We start from the raw sequence: 16,528 nt of genomic DNA on the forward strand, positions 1-16,528 counted from the left end.
TAAAGGAGTTTCTTGTGAGGGTGGCCAGGGGTGAAGTGAGGAAGGATTTAGGTAAACAGGGAGGAGATAGGAAGGCTTCCTGGGCATATGTAAATTCCTTAGGGCAGGATGTATTGCCCATATTCCGAGACTAAGAAACAGATCAGGGTCATCGGAGTGGAGAATTCCTGATTCACACTGTGGAGACACCTGAAGTCCTGGCCTCACTACTTTGCTCTAGACTCAAGTTCAAACACCTTCTGAGAGTCTCCACCAGCCGATTCCACAGTAACTCCAACATATCTCAAACTGAACTTGTCATTGTCCTGTATCCTCACATCTCCTCCTCAGAGTTCCCCATCTTGGTTAATGATGTATTCAGGGTCTCTCTCTCCTTTACCCCACACGTCTCAAGCTATAACAAAAACCTACTACTTCTAAGCTATCCAGACTCCACATTCCAGAGTGATCTACTTAAAATGCAAGTCAAACAGTTCCCCTTGAGGACTCCTCACAGCCTGTAGGGTTAAAGCCCGCAGACTCCTCAGCACACCCTTAGTCCTGCATGGTCTGCCCTGCTTACTTCCTGCTATTTCCCCATACATTCTTATGTTCCAGCCAGTGCCCAGACTCCTGGGCACTTCACTTTTTTTTTTTTTTTAATAAATTTATTTATTTTTGGATGCGTTGGGTCTTCGTTGCTGCACGCAGGCTTTCTCTAGTTGCAGCATGCAGGCTTTCTCTAGTTGCAGTGAGCGGGGGCTACTCTTCATTGTGGTGCGCGGGCTTCTCATTGCTGTGGCTTCTCTTGTTGCAGAGCACGGGCTCTAGGTGCACGGGCTTCAGTAGTTGTGGCTCGCGGGCTCTAGAGCACAGGCTCAGTAGTTGTGGCGCACGGGCTTAGTTGCTCCGCAGCATGTGGGATCTTCCCGGACCAGGGCTCGAACCCGTGTCCCCTGCACCGGCAAGCGGATTCTTAACCACTGAGCCATCAGGGAAGTCCCGAGCTCTCTTATTCTTATTACACTGGCAATTATTTTCTTACAGGTCTGTTTACCCCACAAATTGTGAACTTCTTGAGGAAGTATAACTGTCTTATTTTATTTTTGCATCCCAGCACGGATGCATCATAAGAATTCTTAACAGCGCACCGTAAGAGTAACAGCTAAGATTTATCAAACACACTGAGCCGAGTTTCTCAGGCACTGACTTGTCAATCCCCACAACAACCTAATGAGATAGGTACTATCATTATACCCGGTGACAACAGTGTAAACTGGGGCAACAGAGAGCTCGTTTGCTCAAGTTCGTTTGTCAAGTCCACAGATTTAAATTCAGATGACTCCTGGTCTTAATCACTTAGGACTACTGCCTCTATAAATGCTTGCTGAAGACTAAAGAATCAGTGATGGTCCCAAAGTATGTGATTTAAGACTTTCCTCATTTAATCTCATCTTCTGAAGGAAGAGGGCTGTCATATACCCGTTTTAGGACTCCAGACACAGAGAGTAACTGAGATGGAAGCGCCAGTCTAAGCATCTACTGCGGCTGGGAAAGGCCCTTTGCTCCAGAAGAGGGACTGTGAGAGCGCGCGGATATGGGCACACACTGGGGAGTAGAACTGGGTCGGAGTAAGGGTCTGGCCACTGACTGGCAAGCTGTGGAGAGGAGAGGTGTGGGGGGGCGGTCCAGCGTGGGTTCCGGAAGCAGGAAAGGCGAGCAGGTGTGGGATCTAAATTAGGATGACGGCGGGGAGGGCGCTCCGCTCAGACAGGCACAGCTCGGCCTCTGCCCTCAGCGGAGGACCCTCATCTCGGGCGTCTGTTGGTTCTCAGGCCTGGAGTGGGCTGAGACCCGCCCAGGAACACGGGGAACCGAGGCTCGGACGAGCGCCCTTCAGGTTTTCTGGCCTGAGTTGCTGCGTCCCACTTCAACTCTGGCCTCTTCACAGAAGCGACTGCACGCTTCGGGGTGAACTCCGGGGTGGGGGCGCTGGGGGGGAAAAAGAGCCGGGAGCCCGGAGGGAAGGGCGGGGGAGCCTGGGCCGGAAGGCGTCCCAGGCTCGGCTGGGAGCCGGCGCTCTCTTTCGACGCCACCCGCTGCCCCCGCCCCGGAGCCGGCCGGGACGGCACAACGTCTCCGCCCCCAGCGCACCGCGCACCTCACCTTGAACGCCGCTCCACCCACCGCCATCCTATTGGGCCGGCCGGGCCGGGGCGAGACGGCAATTGGCCGAGGTGGCTCCCGAAGGCCCCGCCCATCTCCCCGCCCCCGTCCCCGTCCGCCGGTACTTTGGACGGCGGCGTGGCGCCCCTCCTCCCCGCCCGGTCCCCGCCCCCTGGAGCAAATGCTGCCGAGCTGCGGCCGCGGGGCAGATGCACGCGCTCGGGCCCTTCTAGCAGGCGCGAGCAGTCGCTGGGCGCGCGAAAGCGAAAGAAGGAAGAGGAAGGGAGGGCGGGGGCGGGGTGTTGAGGAGGGGCGGGAGGAGGAAGAGGAGGAGGTTGGAGCGCGCTCGCGCTTGGCCTCGCGCCCGCGCGAAGGGAGGGGGGAGAGGGGCGCGCGCGCGCACGCTCGCGTTCTCGCTCGCTCCATCCATCCATCCTCCGGTCGCGGCACGCGCGCGCGCTCCGGGCTCGCGCCGCACCCCCCGCCCGGGAGAGGCGGGCTGGAGTGGGGGGCGGGGGGAGGGGCGCGCGGACGGCGCGCGGACTGCGCGCGGGCGGGGTGAGGTGAGGAGGAGGAGGCGGCGACGGGACGAGAAGGGAGGGGAAGGGGCCATGGCCGCCCGGTGAGGCGGCGAGGCGGGGGGGCGGCCCGACCCCCCGGCCCCGGGCCCTGGGCCCCGGGGAGAGGCGAGGACGGACCGACGGACATGGGGCTCCGGAGCAGCCGCCGCCGCCGCCGCCGCCGGAGGACGCGGCCCTGAGAGGCCGCCGGGCCCCGGCGCGGCCCCCCGGGCGGGGTGAGTACGGGACGGAGACGGGGACGGGGGAGGGGCCTGCGGGGGGCGGGGGGCGGGGCCCGAGGCGGGGCTTGGGCCCCCTCCCCCCAGGTCTGGGTCAGCGCCCCTTCCCCTCCCCCCGGGCCGCCGCGGAAACGCCCGGCTTCCCCCGGCTTCCCGGCCCGGCCGGGGCCCCCCGCTCTCCCCCTGTCTGGGTCCCCCCTGGGCGGGGCAGGGCCGGCCGGGGAGGGGGCGCGGGGCCTTTGTTAGGGAGCCAGGCCCCAGCCCCCGGGACAATAGAGACACCCTCCCGGACTCCTCTCCCCGGCCGGCCGGGGCTGTCGGCGGGCGGGGAGGAAGAGGGGCCGGGACGCGTCTCACTCTGCCCACTCTCTAAGGGTCGGTCTGTCCCGGACCGGCGCCGGCCTCCGGCGGCTCGGCTCTCCTCCCCCCAGTTGGTATGATGCAGCAGCAGTGCCGCAGGGACGGGGGAAGAGCCGAGGCCCGGCCTCCTACCCTCCCCAGTGCCCCCGGCTCATTTGTCAGTCCCCACCCCACTCTAGGCCGGCAGCTCCTTAAACTCGTACCCACCGTTCAGAGGGGCCCCGGACTGTGGGCGCTGTTTCTGAATCCTTTGGTGGGGATTCCTGGACTTTGGGGCTCTTGGAGAGACTTCCGGGCTGGTCCTGAGGGAGGGAGGGTGGTTATCTAAAAGAAGAACAGGTAAGGGGAGTGCCCACTCTTGGCCTGCCATCCCACCGGACTCTACCTCCTCTTGCTCATGGTGGCTAGAAATGCCCCTTTAGCTCTAGATTTCTGTGGGCTCTGCTCCCCTTCTGTAGTGGCAGGCTTATTGCAAGGGAAGATAGAGTGGGGTGAAGGTTGTAGGGTCCTAGGGCCATTCCTACTTCTGGTAGCAGTACCCCCCCAAGTGGACATCCTGGCTGAAAGCAGAGGTGGCTCTGAGGAGAGCCTAGCGAAGGGAGGGGAGTGTATTTAGGAGTCTGTGCAGTTCTTTGCCACACCCTGTGGGTTTGCTTTGAGGCCTTAGAGTTCCTTCTCCTCCCCCTGCTGCATTGCACCATGGGTATCGAAGAGGGGTTCGAGTTTTGGGGACCTGGGGCGAGCTGCTGCCTCCTGTAGACCCAGACTCTGATTGGCAGTAGAGTCCAGGGCCTGAGTTCAGGCTTGGGAAGGACTAGGCCGCCCTTGGGTTTCAGGCCCTGAAGGACCATCCAGACTTAGTGAGCCTAGGCTTTAGGGAGAGGTAGATCCCGATGCCACCATCGAGCTCTGGGCAGCGAGGTGCGGAGGGGAGGTGGCAGTCATCAGAGGTGTCTTGGACTCACACCAACACCCCCACCCCCATGTGTGCAGCCGTGTTGCCGCCCGCTGTGCTATGAGCAGTCAGAGCGCCGTCTCCACAAGAGTTTACAAATGAAAATGGAGGAAATGTCTTTGTCTGGCCTGGATAACAGCAAACTAGAGGTGAGGGCTCCCCCACGTGTGCCTCCAGTTCTTTCTCTTGATGTTTCTTCGTTACTTTATCTGGCATCCGCACCAGAGAGGAATTTGGGTAGTCAGCCTTGTTCCTTAAAGGGAATAGCCAGCTAAGAAGGCCCGAGGATCCAGAAGAAGAAAGAACTCGAAGTCAGGATGGGGAAAATGGCAGAGAAAGCATTACTTTTGACTAGGGCGAATTGGCAGGAGATTGGTTGGTGAGAGTTGCTCTCAGTCCATGGGACTATGACTCTTGTGACCCTGGATGTTCTCCCCTGGGCCCAGGCCATCGCTCAGGAGATATACGCGGACCTGGTCGAGGATTCTTGTTTGGGATTCTGCTTTGAGGTACACCGGGCTGTCAAGTGTGGCTATTTCTTCCTGGACGACACGGACCCTGATAGCATGAAGGATTTTGGTGAGCTTCAGGGTTGAAGGAGAGCAGTCTAGTCCTGTCCTGGGAGTGCTTGGAGGGTCCTTCTCTGGCAGCCGCACCACATGTAGAACGTGGAGCTCCTGTGAGCTTAGGCAGGGGCTTTGAAGAGGCCGTGGGGCCATGGGTGGGAACGAGAGGTGAGGGTCCCCTGCCCGCCCTGATCGACACGCCTCTCCTGTCCCCAGAGATCGTGGACCAGCCGGGGTTGGACATCTTTGGACAGGTTTTCAACCAGTGGAAGAGCAAGGAGTGTGTTTGCCCCAATTGCAGCCGCAGCATTGCCGCCTCCCGTTTTGCTCCCCATCTGGAGAAGTGCCTGGGAATGGGTCGGAACAGCAGTCGAATTGCCAACCGCCGGTGAGGGCTTCTCCCCCTGCTAGAACCAGAGCGGCTCGCCTTTTGCAGCCCGTCCCATGGTGTAGCCCTCCAGGGGCATTTGTAGGGCGCAGAGGGTGGGTCACGCTTGGCCCCAGATGCTCCACTCTACCTGTGAAGTCGGGGGCAGAGAGGTGGCAGCCTTGACCCTTCCTCTTCCCTACCCTTGGCAGGATTGCCAATAGCAACAACATGAACAAGTCTGAGAGTGACCAAGAGGATAACGATGACATCAATGACAACGACTGGTCCTATGGCTCAGAGAAGAAAGGTGTTTGGGGATCTGGGGAATTTGGGGGCCACTGGGGTGAGGCGGGCTCGCAGGAATTGGGTATGTAACGGTCACAAGTTGTTATCCTGAATGAGGGGGGAGAGTGTAGCTTTGTACTTTGCTTTAGGTGCCCTTAGATTGGGAACTTAAAGTGACCCTACCTTTTATCCTTTTGTCCTACACAGCCAAGAAGAGGAAATCAGACAAGGTGAGAGCTGGGGCAAGCATGAGGGAGATTTGGGCGAAGGACACATACCTTCCCCTTTGGGTAGGGAGTCCTCGGGTGTCTTGACTCAAGTCTGAGGTCGCTGGGTACCTCTCTGGGTTCTGGGATGAGGGTGTCTGGTGGGCAGGAGGGCAGCAGAGGCCTTGGGGGAAGGTGGGAGGAGGGAGTCTGGGTAGACGGGCCTCTTACTGATGGGGAAGGGTAGGGATTTGAGGATGCTTCTTTGTCAAATCTTTTTTCCTTCCCTGGGTTCTCGGCTCCCCCTTATCGTTACCCTTTCCCCAAAGCTATGGTATCTCCCATTCCAGAACCCCAATTCCCCTCGAAGATCCAAGTCTTTAAAACACAAAAATGGTAAGTGGGGCTGGAACAACGGGAGTGATTCTAGCTGTGTCTTCTGGGACTCATTGCTGGAGGGCAGAGGGGGGCGCAGGGGGCGGGCTGGGGTATCGAGGGAGGGCCTGTGATCCTTCTGTCACCCCCACTTCCTCTCTGGTTATTTTCAGGGTTCTCTGTCTGTACCTCTGCATCAAACACCCTTCCCCTTCTTTTTTCTTCTTCAGGGGAACTTAGCAATTCGGATCCTTTTAAGGTGAGTAGGGGCTGCCCCTTGTAGGTTCCCTCTCATTGTCCTTGTTGCGAGTTGCGTGGGATTGGACAAGTGGGGATCAGAATGCTGACAGCCAGAAGCACTAGATGGGGTATTTAGGTCTTGCATATGTATGTTCTCTGTAGGTCCCAACCCCTTACCCCTGTGCAGGTGGGATGAAAGGGATTGTTGGAAAACTGGTGGACAGTCTTAAGGCCTTCTCACTTAGGAAGGGATGAGAGGGACTGATTCTGCACCCCCCCCCGCAACCTCCCTTCTTTGGCTGCCCCTTCTCTAACCTGTATCTCTGGTTCTTGCCCAGTATAACAACTCAACTGGGATCAGCTACGAGACCCTGGGGCCGGAGGAGCTGCGTAGCCTGCTCACCACGGTGAGGGACCAGGGAAGGGGAGGCCCTCGGGAGCGAGCTGAGCCACAGGCAGTGGTTGAGGCCCTGAAAGAGGCTGCTGACGTGGCAGTGAGGGCACCTAGGTCTCTCTCTGGAATTAGGCTTCCTGGCCATTGGTGGTCTGGGGCCGTCTGCCGTGGACACCCTGGGGCCATTTCTGCTTACAGTCTAGCATGTGTACAGAAGAGAATGTCTAGTGTCTAGAGTAGGCTTTCCTCCATCCCTCCTTTCAGCTTATATTCCTCTTCCAGCAATGTGGGGTGATTTCTGAACACACCAAGAAGATGTGCACAAGGTGAGCTCAGAACCTAGGAACAGGGCCAGGGGGCCCTCCTGCACACTCACCCTGGGCACACGGGTCGGGAGTACCCCTGGACTTGAGCAGTGGGACTCCCACCCTTCCCCTCCCCTCTTCTAATGGTCAGGCCTTAGGCCACAATCTGGGGGCTCTCCGTTCATCCCTTCCCTGCCTGTGTCCACCCCTCCCACCTCTGCTGAGGGGAGGGCCTTCACCTGCATTCCTCAGACCCTTCCTGCCTTGTCAGGGTCTGATAATTCTCTCCCCACCAGGTCCCTGCGCTGCCCCCAGCACACGGATGAGCAGCGGCGAGCCGTGCGGATTTATTTCCTTGGACCCTCGGCGTGAGTGATCCTCCAGGAAAGGTGGTGGGTTGTGGAGATTAAGGATGACGATTGGTATCCCTGAAGCCCTTCTCTGGCCTCTTCCCTTTCCAGCGTCCTTCCAGAGGTCGAGAGTTCCCTGGATAATGACAGCTTCGACATGACTGACAGCCAGGCCCTGATCAGCCGGCTTCAGTGGGATGGCTCCTCCGATCTCTCACCCTCTGATTCAGGTTCCTCCAAGACGAGTGAGAATCAGGGATGGGGTCTAGGTAGGTGATACAGCTGGGCCCCAGGGGCTCTCTGCCCGAAGCCAAGGACGGGGAGCACCTTGCGTTCCCCTGCCACGACCCTCCCTCAACCCTCGCGCCTCCTTCTCTTCAGGTACCAACAGCTCCGAGTCACGGAAAACCAAGAAAAAGAAATCCCATCTGAGCCTGGTAGGAACTGCCTCTGGCCTGGGCTCCAACAAGAAGAAAAAGCCAAAGCCTCCGGCACCCCCGACGCCCAGCATCTACGATGACATCAACTGACTCGGGTGCAAGGGATAGCCTTTGGCTGAGCAGAGCCCTCCCTCCCGACCCCCACCCAGGTGGCATAGCCTGGCAAATGGACGGCTGCTGGGGGTTTGGGCTTGGGAAGTTTGGTGGGCCAGGCAGGCAGAGGATCCAATTATGCACCCCTGGGGGGTGTCAGGGTCTTCTGCGAAGGAGCACGAGCCCTCGGCGTGCAGGACTCAGACCTGGACATATTATGCCTTGGACATAAGTTCGGTGGGGAGGCGGTTTTCCTATTTATTCTGTGAGTTACTGGATGTCCAGCTAGGCCAGGGGCCTGACCTGGGCACTGTGCCAGGGCACTGCCGCCCCCCACCCCAGGAACTGGACTAAGCCCTGCCGAGGAGCATCGTGGCTACCCGGGAGGCGGTGGGTTGGAAGCTGAGCCTGGAGGGGGCCTCCCCCAGCTGCCCTCAGCAATGTGAATGGGTCCGGTGCTTGCAGCTGAGGAGCAGGGCTGGGCGTGTCCTGTCTGTGTGCAGAAGAAGCCTATCAAACGCCCCCATCCCAGGGGTAGGCAGGCACAGCGAGCTGTCTGCTGAGGTAGGCGTCCAGAACTGCCGCCGCCTTCCCTGCCCCTCACAGGGGCAGCCCTTTCCCCTCAGTCCCCATGGGCCTCCTTGGCAGCGGGAGCTGTCCTTTTGTTGTTGGGTGCCAGGAAAGGGCCTCCAGCCTCTACAGCTTCAAGGGCAGGGGGAGGGTAGGAAGAGGGAGCTGTGTATCAAAATGACTCCCCCCCTACCTCTCCTCCCTGACCCAGGGCTGGCGAGGAGTGGGGCCCCAAGGTGAGAGGGAACGGTGCTGCTTTATTTGAAATGTTTTCTTACCTCATTCCCTGCCCCAGGAAGGGGCCCAGCCTCACCCTCCTGGGGTGGCCCCATGTTCCTCCTGCCTACCCTGCCCCACTGCCCTACCAGGGCAGCCCAAGTTCCCAACTGCTGCTTGCCACCCCCTCTTTAACCTTGACCAGCTCCAGTTCCTCTCTCGATGCTCCTGCCTCTGAAGCTTGCCCTGTTTCCCCTTCCTTAGCCGCTTTTAAGTTATTTATTCTGTACTTGTGGTTTGGGGCTCTGAGGAAAATCCTGCTCTTGTACTTCTCCCCCCTTGCTAGGAGTGGGGCAGGAAGAGAGGGTGGTCTCTGTGCTCTGGGCTGTCAGCGGAGGGGGAAGGGGTGCCATGCCTAGACAGTGCCCCTCTGTGGGACTGTGTGCCAGTGTGCCCACCTGCCTGGTCTACATCCTGAAGAGATGTATCGTCCCACCTCCACGCGGGCACCGTGGCTCTCAGGAGCCGAGCTGGAGGCCTGCAGTCTGGGCGGGGAGCAGAGCTGACTGACACAGGGATGGAGTTGACCCTGAGCCATGTTCTCTGGCACTCGCAGGACGTGTCCCCTGTCCTCCTCCCAGGAGGAGCCATCCCACATTTGGGTAGCTAGTACCCAGGACTGGTTGGACTGGTTTGGGTTAGGGACCCTAGAGGGTTAAGGGAACAAGAGATAGGGCTGTAGTACCCTGTCTGGAACCCCAATCTCCCCCTGGGGTGGCTCTGATTGTGGCTGATGCCTGGTTACAAACTGGTTTTTAACCCAAGAATTGTTGATTATTTTTTAAAAAGCCAAATTTTGGCAGGAGTTAGAATAAATCCTGGGGCCTGGGCTCCTCTGTTCTCGCTCTTCCACAGCCTTCTCCCTCTAAGGGAAGCCAGAGGGAAAGGAGGATCTCAGCCAGCCTCCAGCCTGCTCCCAAATGAAGACTTGGGAGTAGGTTGAAGGTGAAGGGAGGAAGGCCGCGGGCCACTCTTCCTTCTGAGAGGCAGCTGCAGCTCAGGCCCTAATAAGTACACCCTTTCACCTCTGGCCTCTCCCTTTCCCCCTTCTGGTTGGAGGAGGGAGAAGTGGGAAGTAGTTTGGGAACTGGTTTGTCCACATCCACTTCCCCATTGTTCCCTGGCCCGCCCTCAGGGCAGAGCCCCCTGCCCAGGCTGGGTAAGAGATGGGCTTGGTCCAGCAGAGACCCTGAGGGAGCAAACCCCTTTCCTTCCGGGGAGAGTGTGCCCCCCCCTACCATGTAGTTGAACAGGGGCTAGGAGCTCCCCACTCCCTTCCCTCTAACAGCAGGCTGTGTGGGTTTCAATTCCCATCCTTCCCACCCCAGCTAGGTGTCGTCCACCCTGTATTCTATCATGTGTCTGAGTGTGTGTGGGGGGGTTCTGTACTAATTTCCATGGCCGGTGGCTTTTCCTTCCATGCATCACTCCCCCCCGCATGCCCAGGGGCCACCCGCCTGGCATTACCGCATGCTGGGGTCATTGGGGGAGGGGGGTGGGGCTCACGCTGTCCTGTGGTCTTGAGATTTTTATTTTTGCATATGTAATCCATCCTGTACAGGTAGCTAACTTTGTAAACGCTGTGTATTCCCCCTGCCCCCATGGCTGCTGGTGTAAATAAACTGCATCTCCCGTTGGTAGCCCGGCCTACCCACCCTCATTCCCGTGTTGCTGGGGGCAGAGCAACAGCGTTCTCTCAATGTCACAGGAGACTCCACGGCCACAAAATGGAACTTTATTCAGTCACAGATACGGCCCTCCATCCAAGAGCCCCAGAGGCAAGGGCCTGGGGCCCAGTGCTCCATACCCAGAGCTCGTCCTTGGAGCTGGGCAGAGTAGGACACTGGCTGAGGGCCAGAGCTGCCTCTTGCTTACAGCCTTAGGCCTAGGGTAGCAGCAGCTGTGGCCCGGCCTCTCCCAATGCTGGGGGCTTGGCTTTGTGCCCCAATCCCCTTCCTGACTGAGCTCTATAAGGGACTATTTTTTTTTTAAAAGAATATAAGCAAAGTGCTTTGAAAAGAAAAGAACACTGGAAACCATCCAGAACACAGAGAACACCCTATTCCCGCTACGGGGTGGAGGGAGAAGGTGGAGGTGGCCAGGTGCCTACAGGGAAGGCTGACACTTCACTCCTGCCCATGTGATTTCAGTCTCGAAAGATGGATATTCCACTAGGGAACCGAAAGATACTCCAGGCTCCCTACAGAAGTATGCTGGGGCCATGCTGAACTGCCCTGACAGGCAGCCCTGGGGGCTGGGGAGCAGACATGCAGGATAATGGAAAGAGCTAGGGCCACGGCTGGGAGGGAATCCTCAGAGCCCAGGCTCCCCACTGAGCTGGAACACCAGCTCACCTCTGAACTTCAGGACCTTAAAAGTGAAGGAAGATGACATTCTCATTTCTACCTGAGTTGTGCTTGCACAGAGGGGATGTCTGTACCCTCGTGGACGTGAAGGGGAGGCCCCATGCCTGCCTCCTGGGTCCTATGGAGGGGGACCCACCACATCCTTTCCACCCTTCCCTCCCAGGCCCTTGGGCCCAGCTCTGGCCAGGAAAGGGGGGAGGCCATAAAGGAGGAAGACCACGCCTTTCATTTTCTCCCTACGGTCCTTATCGTCCATACATCCCAAATACTAGGAAGCTGAAGAAGACAGTGACCCCCACCAGGGAGACAGTGGCAGGTGCTGTGAAGAACTGACGGTAATTGATACGGAAGTACCAGACCACACCCAACAGCACCACAAACACAGGCACCATGAGGCTGCCCACACTGACGCCGAGGCTGGGAGGCTCAGTGGCTGAAGAGGGGGCCAGGGAGGCCGAGGGGCCTGGAACAGCTGACCCAAGGGGTGAGTGGTGACAGTGAATCACACAGTTGTCGGTAATGTTCAGGGAACGCAGTGTGCGGCCTGGGTCCTGCAGCAGGCGGCCCTGGTAGATCAGTTTCATCTGGCTTTCTTGTCCAGGGAAGTATTTACTGTAAGGATGAGACAGACAGAAGGACAGACAGAGGGCAAGGAATGAGAAGGCCGAAAGGCCTGGACCAACAAAGCAAGGCACTGGGGGGAAACTGCAGGGTGGCTTTCTAAGGAAGTACTCCCCCACCCGCCCTGTAAGGGCCGCACCTGACGCTTCCCTGCTGCTCCCACGTCTGTATCAGCCTCCTCCGAGAAGACCAAGGGCTGGGGGCATGGGGTACAAGCAGCCTCCCACTTCCCAGCCCACCTACCTCTTCAGAGCACCCACAGTATCCTCTGGCCTGGCCACAGCCAGCTCCTCGGTGTCATTGAGGAATTTGAGCCGCACATTGATGAGGCAGGCGCTATCCTCAGATCTCTGGGGCACCTCTGGACCGCTGCTCCCCAGGCCCGCTTGTCTTTTGGGCAGGCCTTGGATGTCAAGCAGATGCTCAAGGCTGGGCTCAATACCACCCCCAGCTCCGGGTTCCCCTGTGGAGTCTCCCCCACCTTCGCCAGCCTCTTCAGCCTTCTCATCATTACCCTCTGATGGATGTGGGAGTTCGGTTGGCTCTGGGGTGACTTGGCCCGCCACCAGATGGTCCACATGCCCCAGGTGGAGGACGGATGTGTCGCCAGCTGACACAATAGTGCCCAGGAGCTGGCTGCTACCGCTGTCGGCTACGTAGGTAGAGAGCCAAGCTAGGACCAAGGCTAGAATCAGCACCGCCACACCTGCCACCACAGTCACCTCATTACCCACACCCTCAATAAGGGTGACATCAGAGAGCTCCATGGCCTGGCTGCTGACTGGGTCCACACTGCGGGAACAAAGGGGGACAGCATCAGCAGGGCATGAGGGGTCGCAAGCAGGTTTCCTGTTTGTTTAGGCTCTAACTGACTCAGCCCCGAAAGAAAATGGAGTTCAGTGTCCTGTAGAGACACAGACCTTCCGAACTCTGGACCCCCAATCTACAGCTAAGGACTTACCCCTTGCCTCTAACCTGAAACGCTGGCTTTCAGGTTCCACGCCCTTCCTCTCTCACATTCCCACCCCCCGAGTAAGCACGGATCATCAGGAAAACCTTACAGCTTTGTTGCTGCTGCTGCTGCTGTTTCTGTTCGTTGCTTTTTTGGCAGGTGGGGAAAACATTTGCTTCTGTGAGCCCTGAGTTTCTCTACGATTTTTATCTATTGGTAAAGCAACTATGCCCCCCCTGAGATGCCTCCAAGGTGGCTTCAGAGAAGCCAAAAAAGCCCGGAGTGTTTTATTTGGGGCCCCTTTGAAGGCACAGCGCAGCCACTCTTGCCAGATTGTGTCATTTGAACTCAGTCTCATTCACGGTCACGGATCTACGTCCAGATGTCAAGAGCCAAAGAAAATTAATTTATCAAAAGCAAAGTCAGACCAACCCAAAGGGACAGCCCAGGAGGGGCCATCAACAGACACTATGCAGCGGACATTGTGTCTGCCTCCTCCGAAATTCTTCGGGCAGCAAAGCAGAACAGACACCAGAAGCACCACCCTCCTGGGTCACTGTAGGCTCACAAATGCAAAACCACTACCTGCATGGAAGTGATTCGGACAAGATTCCAAAATGGCTCTCACAATGCATATCGCAATCTCCCCTCCTGTCCTGTGTTCTCCCTCGGCAGTTTCTTAGAAAGGTAGAAAGGATATCTGCTTGCTCCTTGGAGTACCTACTCTTTCCCTTAGAGAATCTGCTGCTTTCAAAGCTGTCCCTGGGCAAATCCAGTCTGATGATTATCATTACCAGACTATTCTCACAGCACCTATAAAACTTCATTATACTTATCTACCAGTCCATCTCTCTACTAGACTCCTGGAAGATAAGGTTCACATGTATTTCTCCATGTACCGTAGTGCCCAGCATAACCCCACAGTAGCTGCTCAAAGAACACTGCGGAACATATCAACATCTGAATACTTTTCACATCCTTATTTAGTACGTGGGCCCTGGGATCAGGAAAAACAACAAACAAAAAAACTCCCAAACTAACTATAACCCCCTTTGCCTCTTACTAGCTCTGTAACCTCAAACAATTTTCTCAGAGACTCAGCTTTCTCATCAGTAAAATGGGGTTAAAAATAGTACCTACCTCATAAGGTTGTTTTGAAGATGACGGGAAATCATCGAAGCAAAATACTTAGCACAGTGCCTGGCACATTGCAACTGTTCAGTAAACAAACAGTAGCAGTCATTTATCACTCCCACAACTAACCCCTAATGGTAAGAAGGTTAACGGCATTAACCCTGATTTAAAGAAAAGGAAACTGCGGCGAACAGAGGCAAAAACGACTAGCACAGGCACAGGGAACTTTCGAGGGGAGGGACTGGGCAGGACCCCAGGTCTCCCTCCTCAGAGGCCTCTTTGCTCGCTCCTCAACCTGTGAGCGACCCTGACGGCGCGGTGAGGAGGGGTCCCCGATCCTGCCTTTTCTGACGCGAAGGCTCCGCGTTTGGGCGGTCCTATTCCCGCGGCGCTGGAGAGGAGTCCGTGGGCCCACCCACCTCCGGCCGCCGTGGCCAAACCCGCTTCTCCCAGCCCGCGACGGGTAGAGTCAGGTGAGGGGTTCACAAACCATCCACACCCCTCACACTTCGGGGCGGGGCCGGGAGACTGGGGGCGGGGCTTGAGTACGCGGGGGAACATGGGAAATTAAAGGGGATCTGGACCGGTACTGTGCCTGGATAAGGAAGGAGATCCTCACCTGAAGCGGCCAGACTAAGTGTTTTGACTTCGCCAAGACGGCCCGTGGACTCACCTTTCTGTAGGGGCCGGGGGAGGGGCTGGCTAGCCCTGATTCTGTCCAGGGTCCGGGCTCTTCCGGCTTCTCCCGGAAGCTGTTAGAACCAGAGACAGGAAGTTCCGCCTCCGCGCCTTGCACTGATGACGACAAGCTACGTAAAGCGGACTGACGTAAACGTATTCTTTAAATAAAAGGGACAGGTTTCTCAGCGGAAGGAGGGGCGGAGTTATTGTTGGCGGGATCCTGGCCCTCCCGGGGCAAGGCCACGCCTGGTGGGCGGGGCCTAAGGAGCCCATGGATGAGGGGCGGGGCCAGGAGGGAGTTACGGGAGGTGCTTGGGCAAGGGGTGTGACTTCGCGTCTGGATGTCCGAGCGGGCTGGCACCGCTGGGCAGACCAGAGCGGCGCTTTCCTCTTCGCAGCCTTTTTCTTCCGGCGTTGCTCCCAGCCTCCCGGGCTGATTGGATTTACTACTGCTCTGCAACGCGCACTGAGCTCCGGGTTAGCGGAATCAGCCAGGACTGGTCTTTCTGATCTCAAAGAGCCCAACTCAGGGCTAGTCGAGATGACAGACAAGGAGACAATTTAGTCACCAGCCGGTGCTCCGAGAATGCGGCCCCAGGTAGTGTGGAACCTTGGTAAATAAGGCAAGAAAGCATTTCAAAAGAAGGCACAGATTCATTGCAGGCTTAGGACACAGGAAAAGCAGGAGCCCCAAGAAAGACAGGGAAAAAAGGTTCAGCTTACAAGAATTTACAAGAATTTATCCGGATTTTTGAAATTAAAATTTGTTCTAAAGACGTTTTGGGGTTTTTGCTGTTGTTTTCCGGTGAACTATTGATTGAAGTGTAAATAATGCTGACGGGAAAACTCAAAAGCGAAGAGCTCGTTAGTTTTCACCAACTGAACACATCGGTGGAAACAGGACTCAGATCAAGAAATAGAAAATGAGGGCTTCCCTGGTGGTACAATGGTTAAGAATCCTCCTGCCGATGCAGTCGACACGGATTCGAGCCCTGGTCCAGGAAGATGCCTCTTGCCGCGGAGCAACTAAGCCCGTGCGCCACAACTACTGAGCCTGTGCTCTAGAGCCCACGAGCGACAACTACTGAGCCCACGTGCCACAACTACTGAGCCCGCGTGCCACAACTACAGAAGCTCGTGCGCCTAGAGCCCGTGCTCCCCAACAAGAGAAATCACTGCAATGAGAAGCCCGCGCACCGCAACGAAGAGTAGCCCCCGCTCGCCACAACTAGAGAAAGCCCGTGCGCAGCAACAAAGACCCAATGCAGCCAAAAAGAAAGAAAGAAAGAAATAGAAAATGACCCCAGAACTGCCCTTCAGGCCTCTTCGCCACTAACTTGCAAAGAGTAGTCACTACTATGATTTCTGTCACCATAGTTTTCTGTTTTTGCATTTTGTATAAGTGGAATCAAACAGTATGTACTCTTTGGTGTCCGGCTTCTTTTTTTCTTTTTCAGTCTTTTCTTATTGTGGTAAAATATACATGAAATTTACCATTTTAACCTTTTTTTTTTTTTTTGCAGTACGCGAGCCTCTCTCCGTTGTGGCCTCTCCCGCCGCAGAGCACAGGCTCCGGACGCGCAGGCCCAGCGGCCATGGCTCACGGGCCCAGCCGCTCCGCGGCACGCGGGATCCTCCCGGACCGGGGCACGAACCCGTATCCCCTGCATCAGCAGGCGGACTCTCAACCACTGCGCCACCAGGGAAGTCCATTTTAACCATTTGTAAGTGGCTAATTCAGTGACATTAATTCACAATGTTGTGCACCCATCATCACTATCCATTTCCTGTATTTATCCATTTCCTTTCCCTCCTCCCCCCTTTATTTCTACTTTCTGTCTCTATGAATTTGCCTATTCTAGCTATCTCATGTAAGTGGGATCATACAATATTTGTCTTTTTTTGTCTGGTATATTTCACTTAGCATGTTTTCAAGGATCATCCACGTTATAGACCATATCATTTCATTCCTTTTTAAGGCTGAGTAATAGTCCATTGTATGTATATACCACATTTTCTTTATCCATTTATCTATCAATGGACAT

General features: G+C 56.6%; 2 protein-coding genes across 12 annotated transcripts; one reads left to right on the top strand and one right to left on the bottom strand.

Moving 5' to 3' along the window:
* The first annotated feature begins 2,798 nt into the window (after positions 1–2,798).
* Positions 2,799–10,369, top strand: ATXN7L3 (ataxin 7 like 3). Of its 8 annotated transcripts, none has more exons than XM_049702373.1 (13): positions 2,799–2,941; positions 4,298–4,408; positions 4,706–4,838; positions 5,042–5,213; positions 5,405–5,502; positions 5,688–5,710; positions 6,016–6,082; positions 6,235–6,320; positions 6,640–6,708; positions 6,960–7,021; positions 7,297–7,368; positions 7,462–7,619; positions 7,732–10,369. In XM_049702373.1, the coding sequence occupies exons 2-13, from the start codon at positions 4,358–4,360 to the stop codon at positions 7,878–7,880; spliced, it is 1,140 nt and encodes a 379-aa protein (XP_049558330.1). In that variant the 5' UTR covers positions 2,799–2,941; positions 4,298–4,357; the 3' UTR covers positions 7,881–10,369. The 8 variants fall into 8 exon arrangements, with proteins under 8 accessions (XP_049558330.1, XP_033272913.1, XP_049558332.1 ...); XM_033417022.2 differs by having other exon boundaries at positions 6,978–7,021; XM_049702375.1 differs by having other exon boundaries at positions 6,292–6,320.
* Positions 10,370–10,448: 79 nt separating this feature from the next.
* TMUB2 (transmembrane and ubiquitin like domain containing 2) lies at positions 10,449–14,582 on the bottom strand. 4 transcript variants are annotated; one of them, XM_033417025.2, is made up of 4 exons: positions 14,476–14,576; positions 13,809–13,882; positions 11,960–12,508; positions 10,449–11,707 (listed from the first exon to the last, which is right to left on the bottom strand). In XM_033417025.2, the coding sequence occupies exons 2-4, from the start codon at positions 13,841–13,843 to the stop codon at positions 11,341–11,343; spliced, it is 951 nt and encodes a 316-aa protein (XP_033272916.1). In that variant the 5' UTR covers positions 13,844–13,882; positions 14,476–14,576; the 3' UTR covers positions 10,449–11,340. The 4 variants fall into 4 exon arrangements, with proteins under 4 accessions (XP_033272916.1, XP_033272918.1, XP_033272917.1 ...); XM_033417027.2 differs by having other exon boundaries at positions 14,422–14,516; XM_033417026.2 differs by lacking the exon at positions 14,476–14,576 and adding an exon at positions 14,222–14,396.
* Between the last annotated feature and the right edge of the window lie 1,946 nt (positions 14,583–16,528).

Source organism: Orcinus orca, chromosome 19, assembly GCF_937001465.1.
Source record: "Orcinus orca chromosome 19, mOrcOrc1.1, whole genome shotgun sequence".
NCBI lineage: Eukaryota > Metazoa > Chordata > Mammalia > Artiodactyla > Delphinidae > Orcinus > Orcinus orca.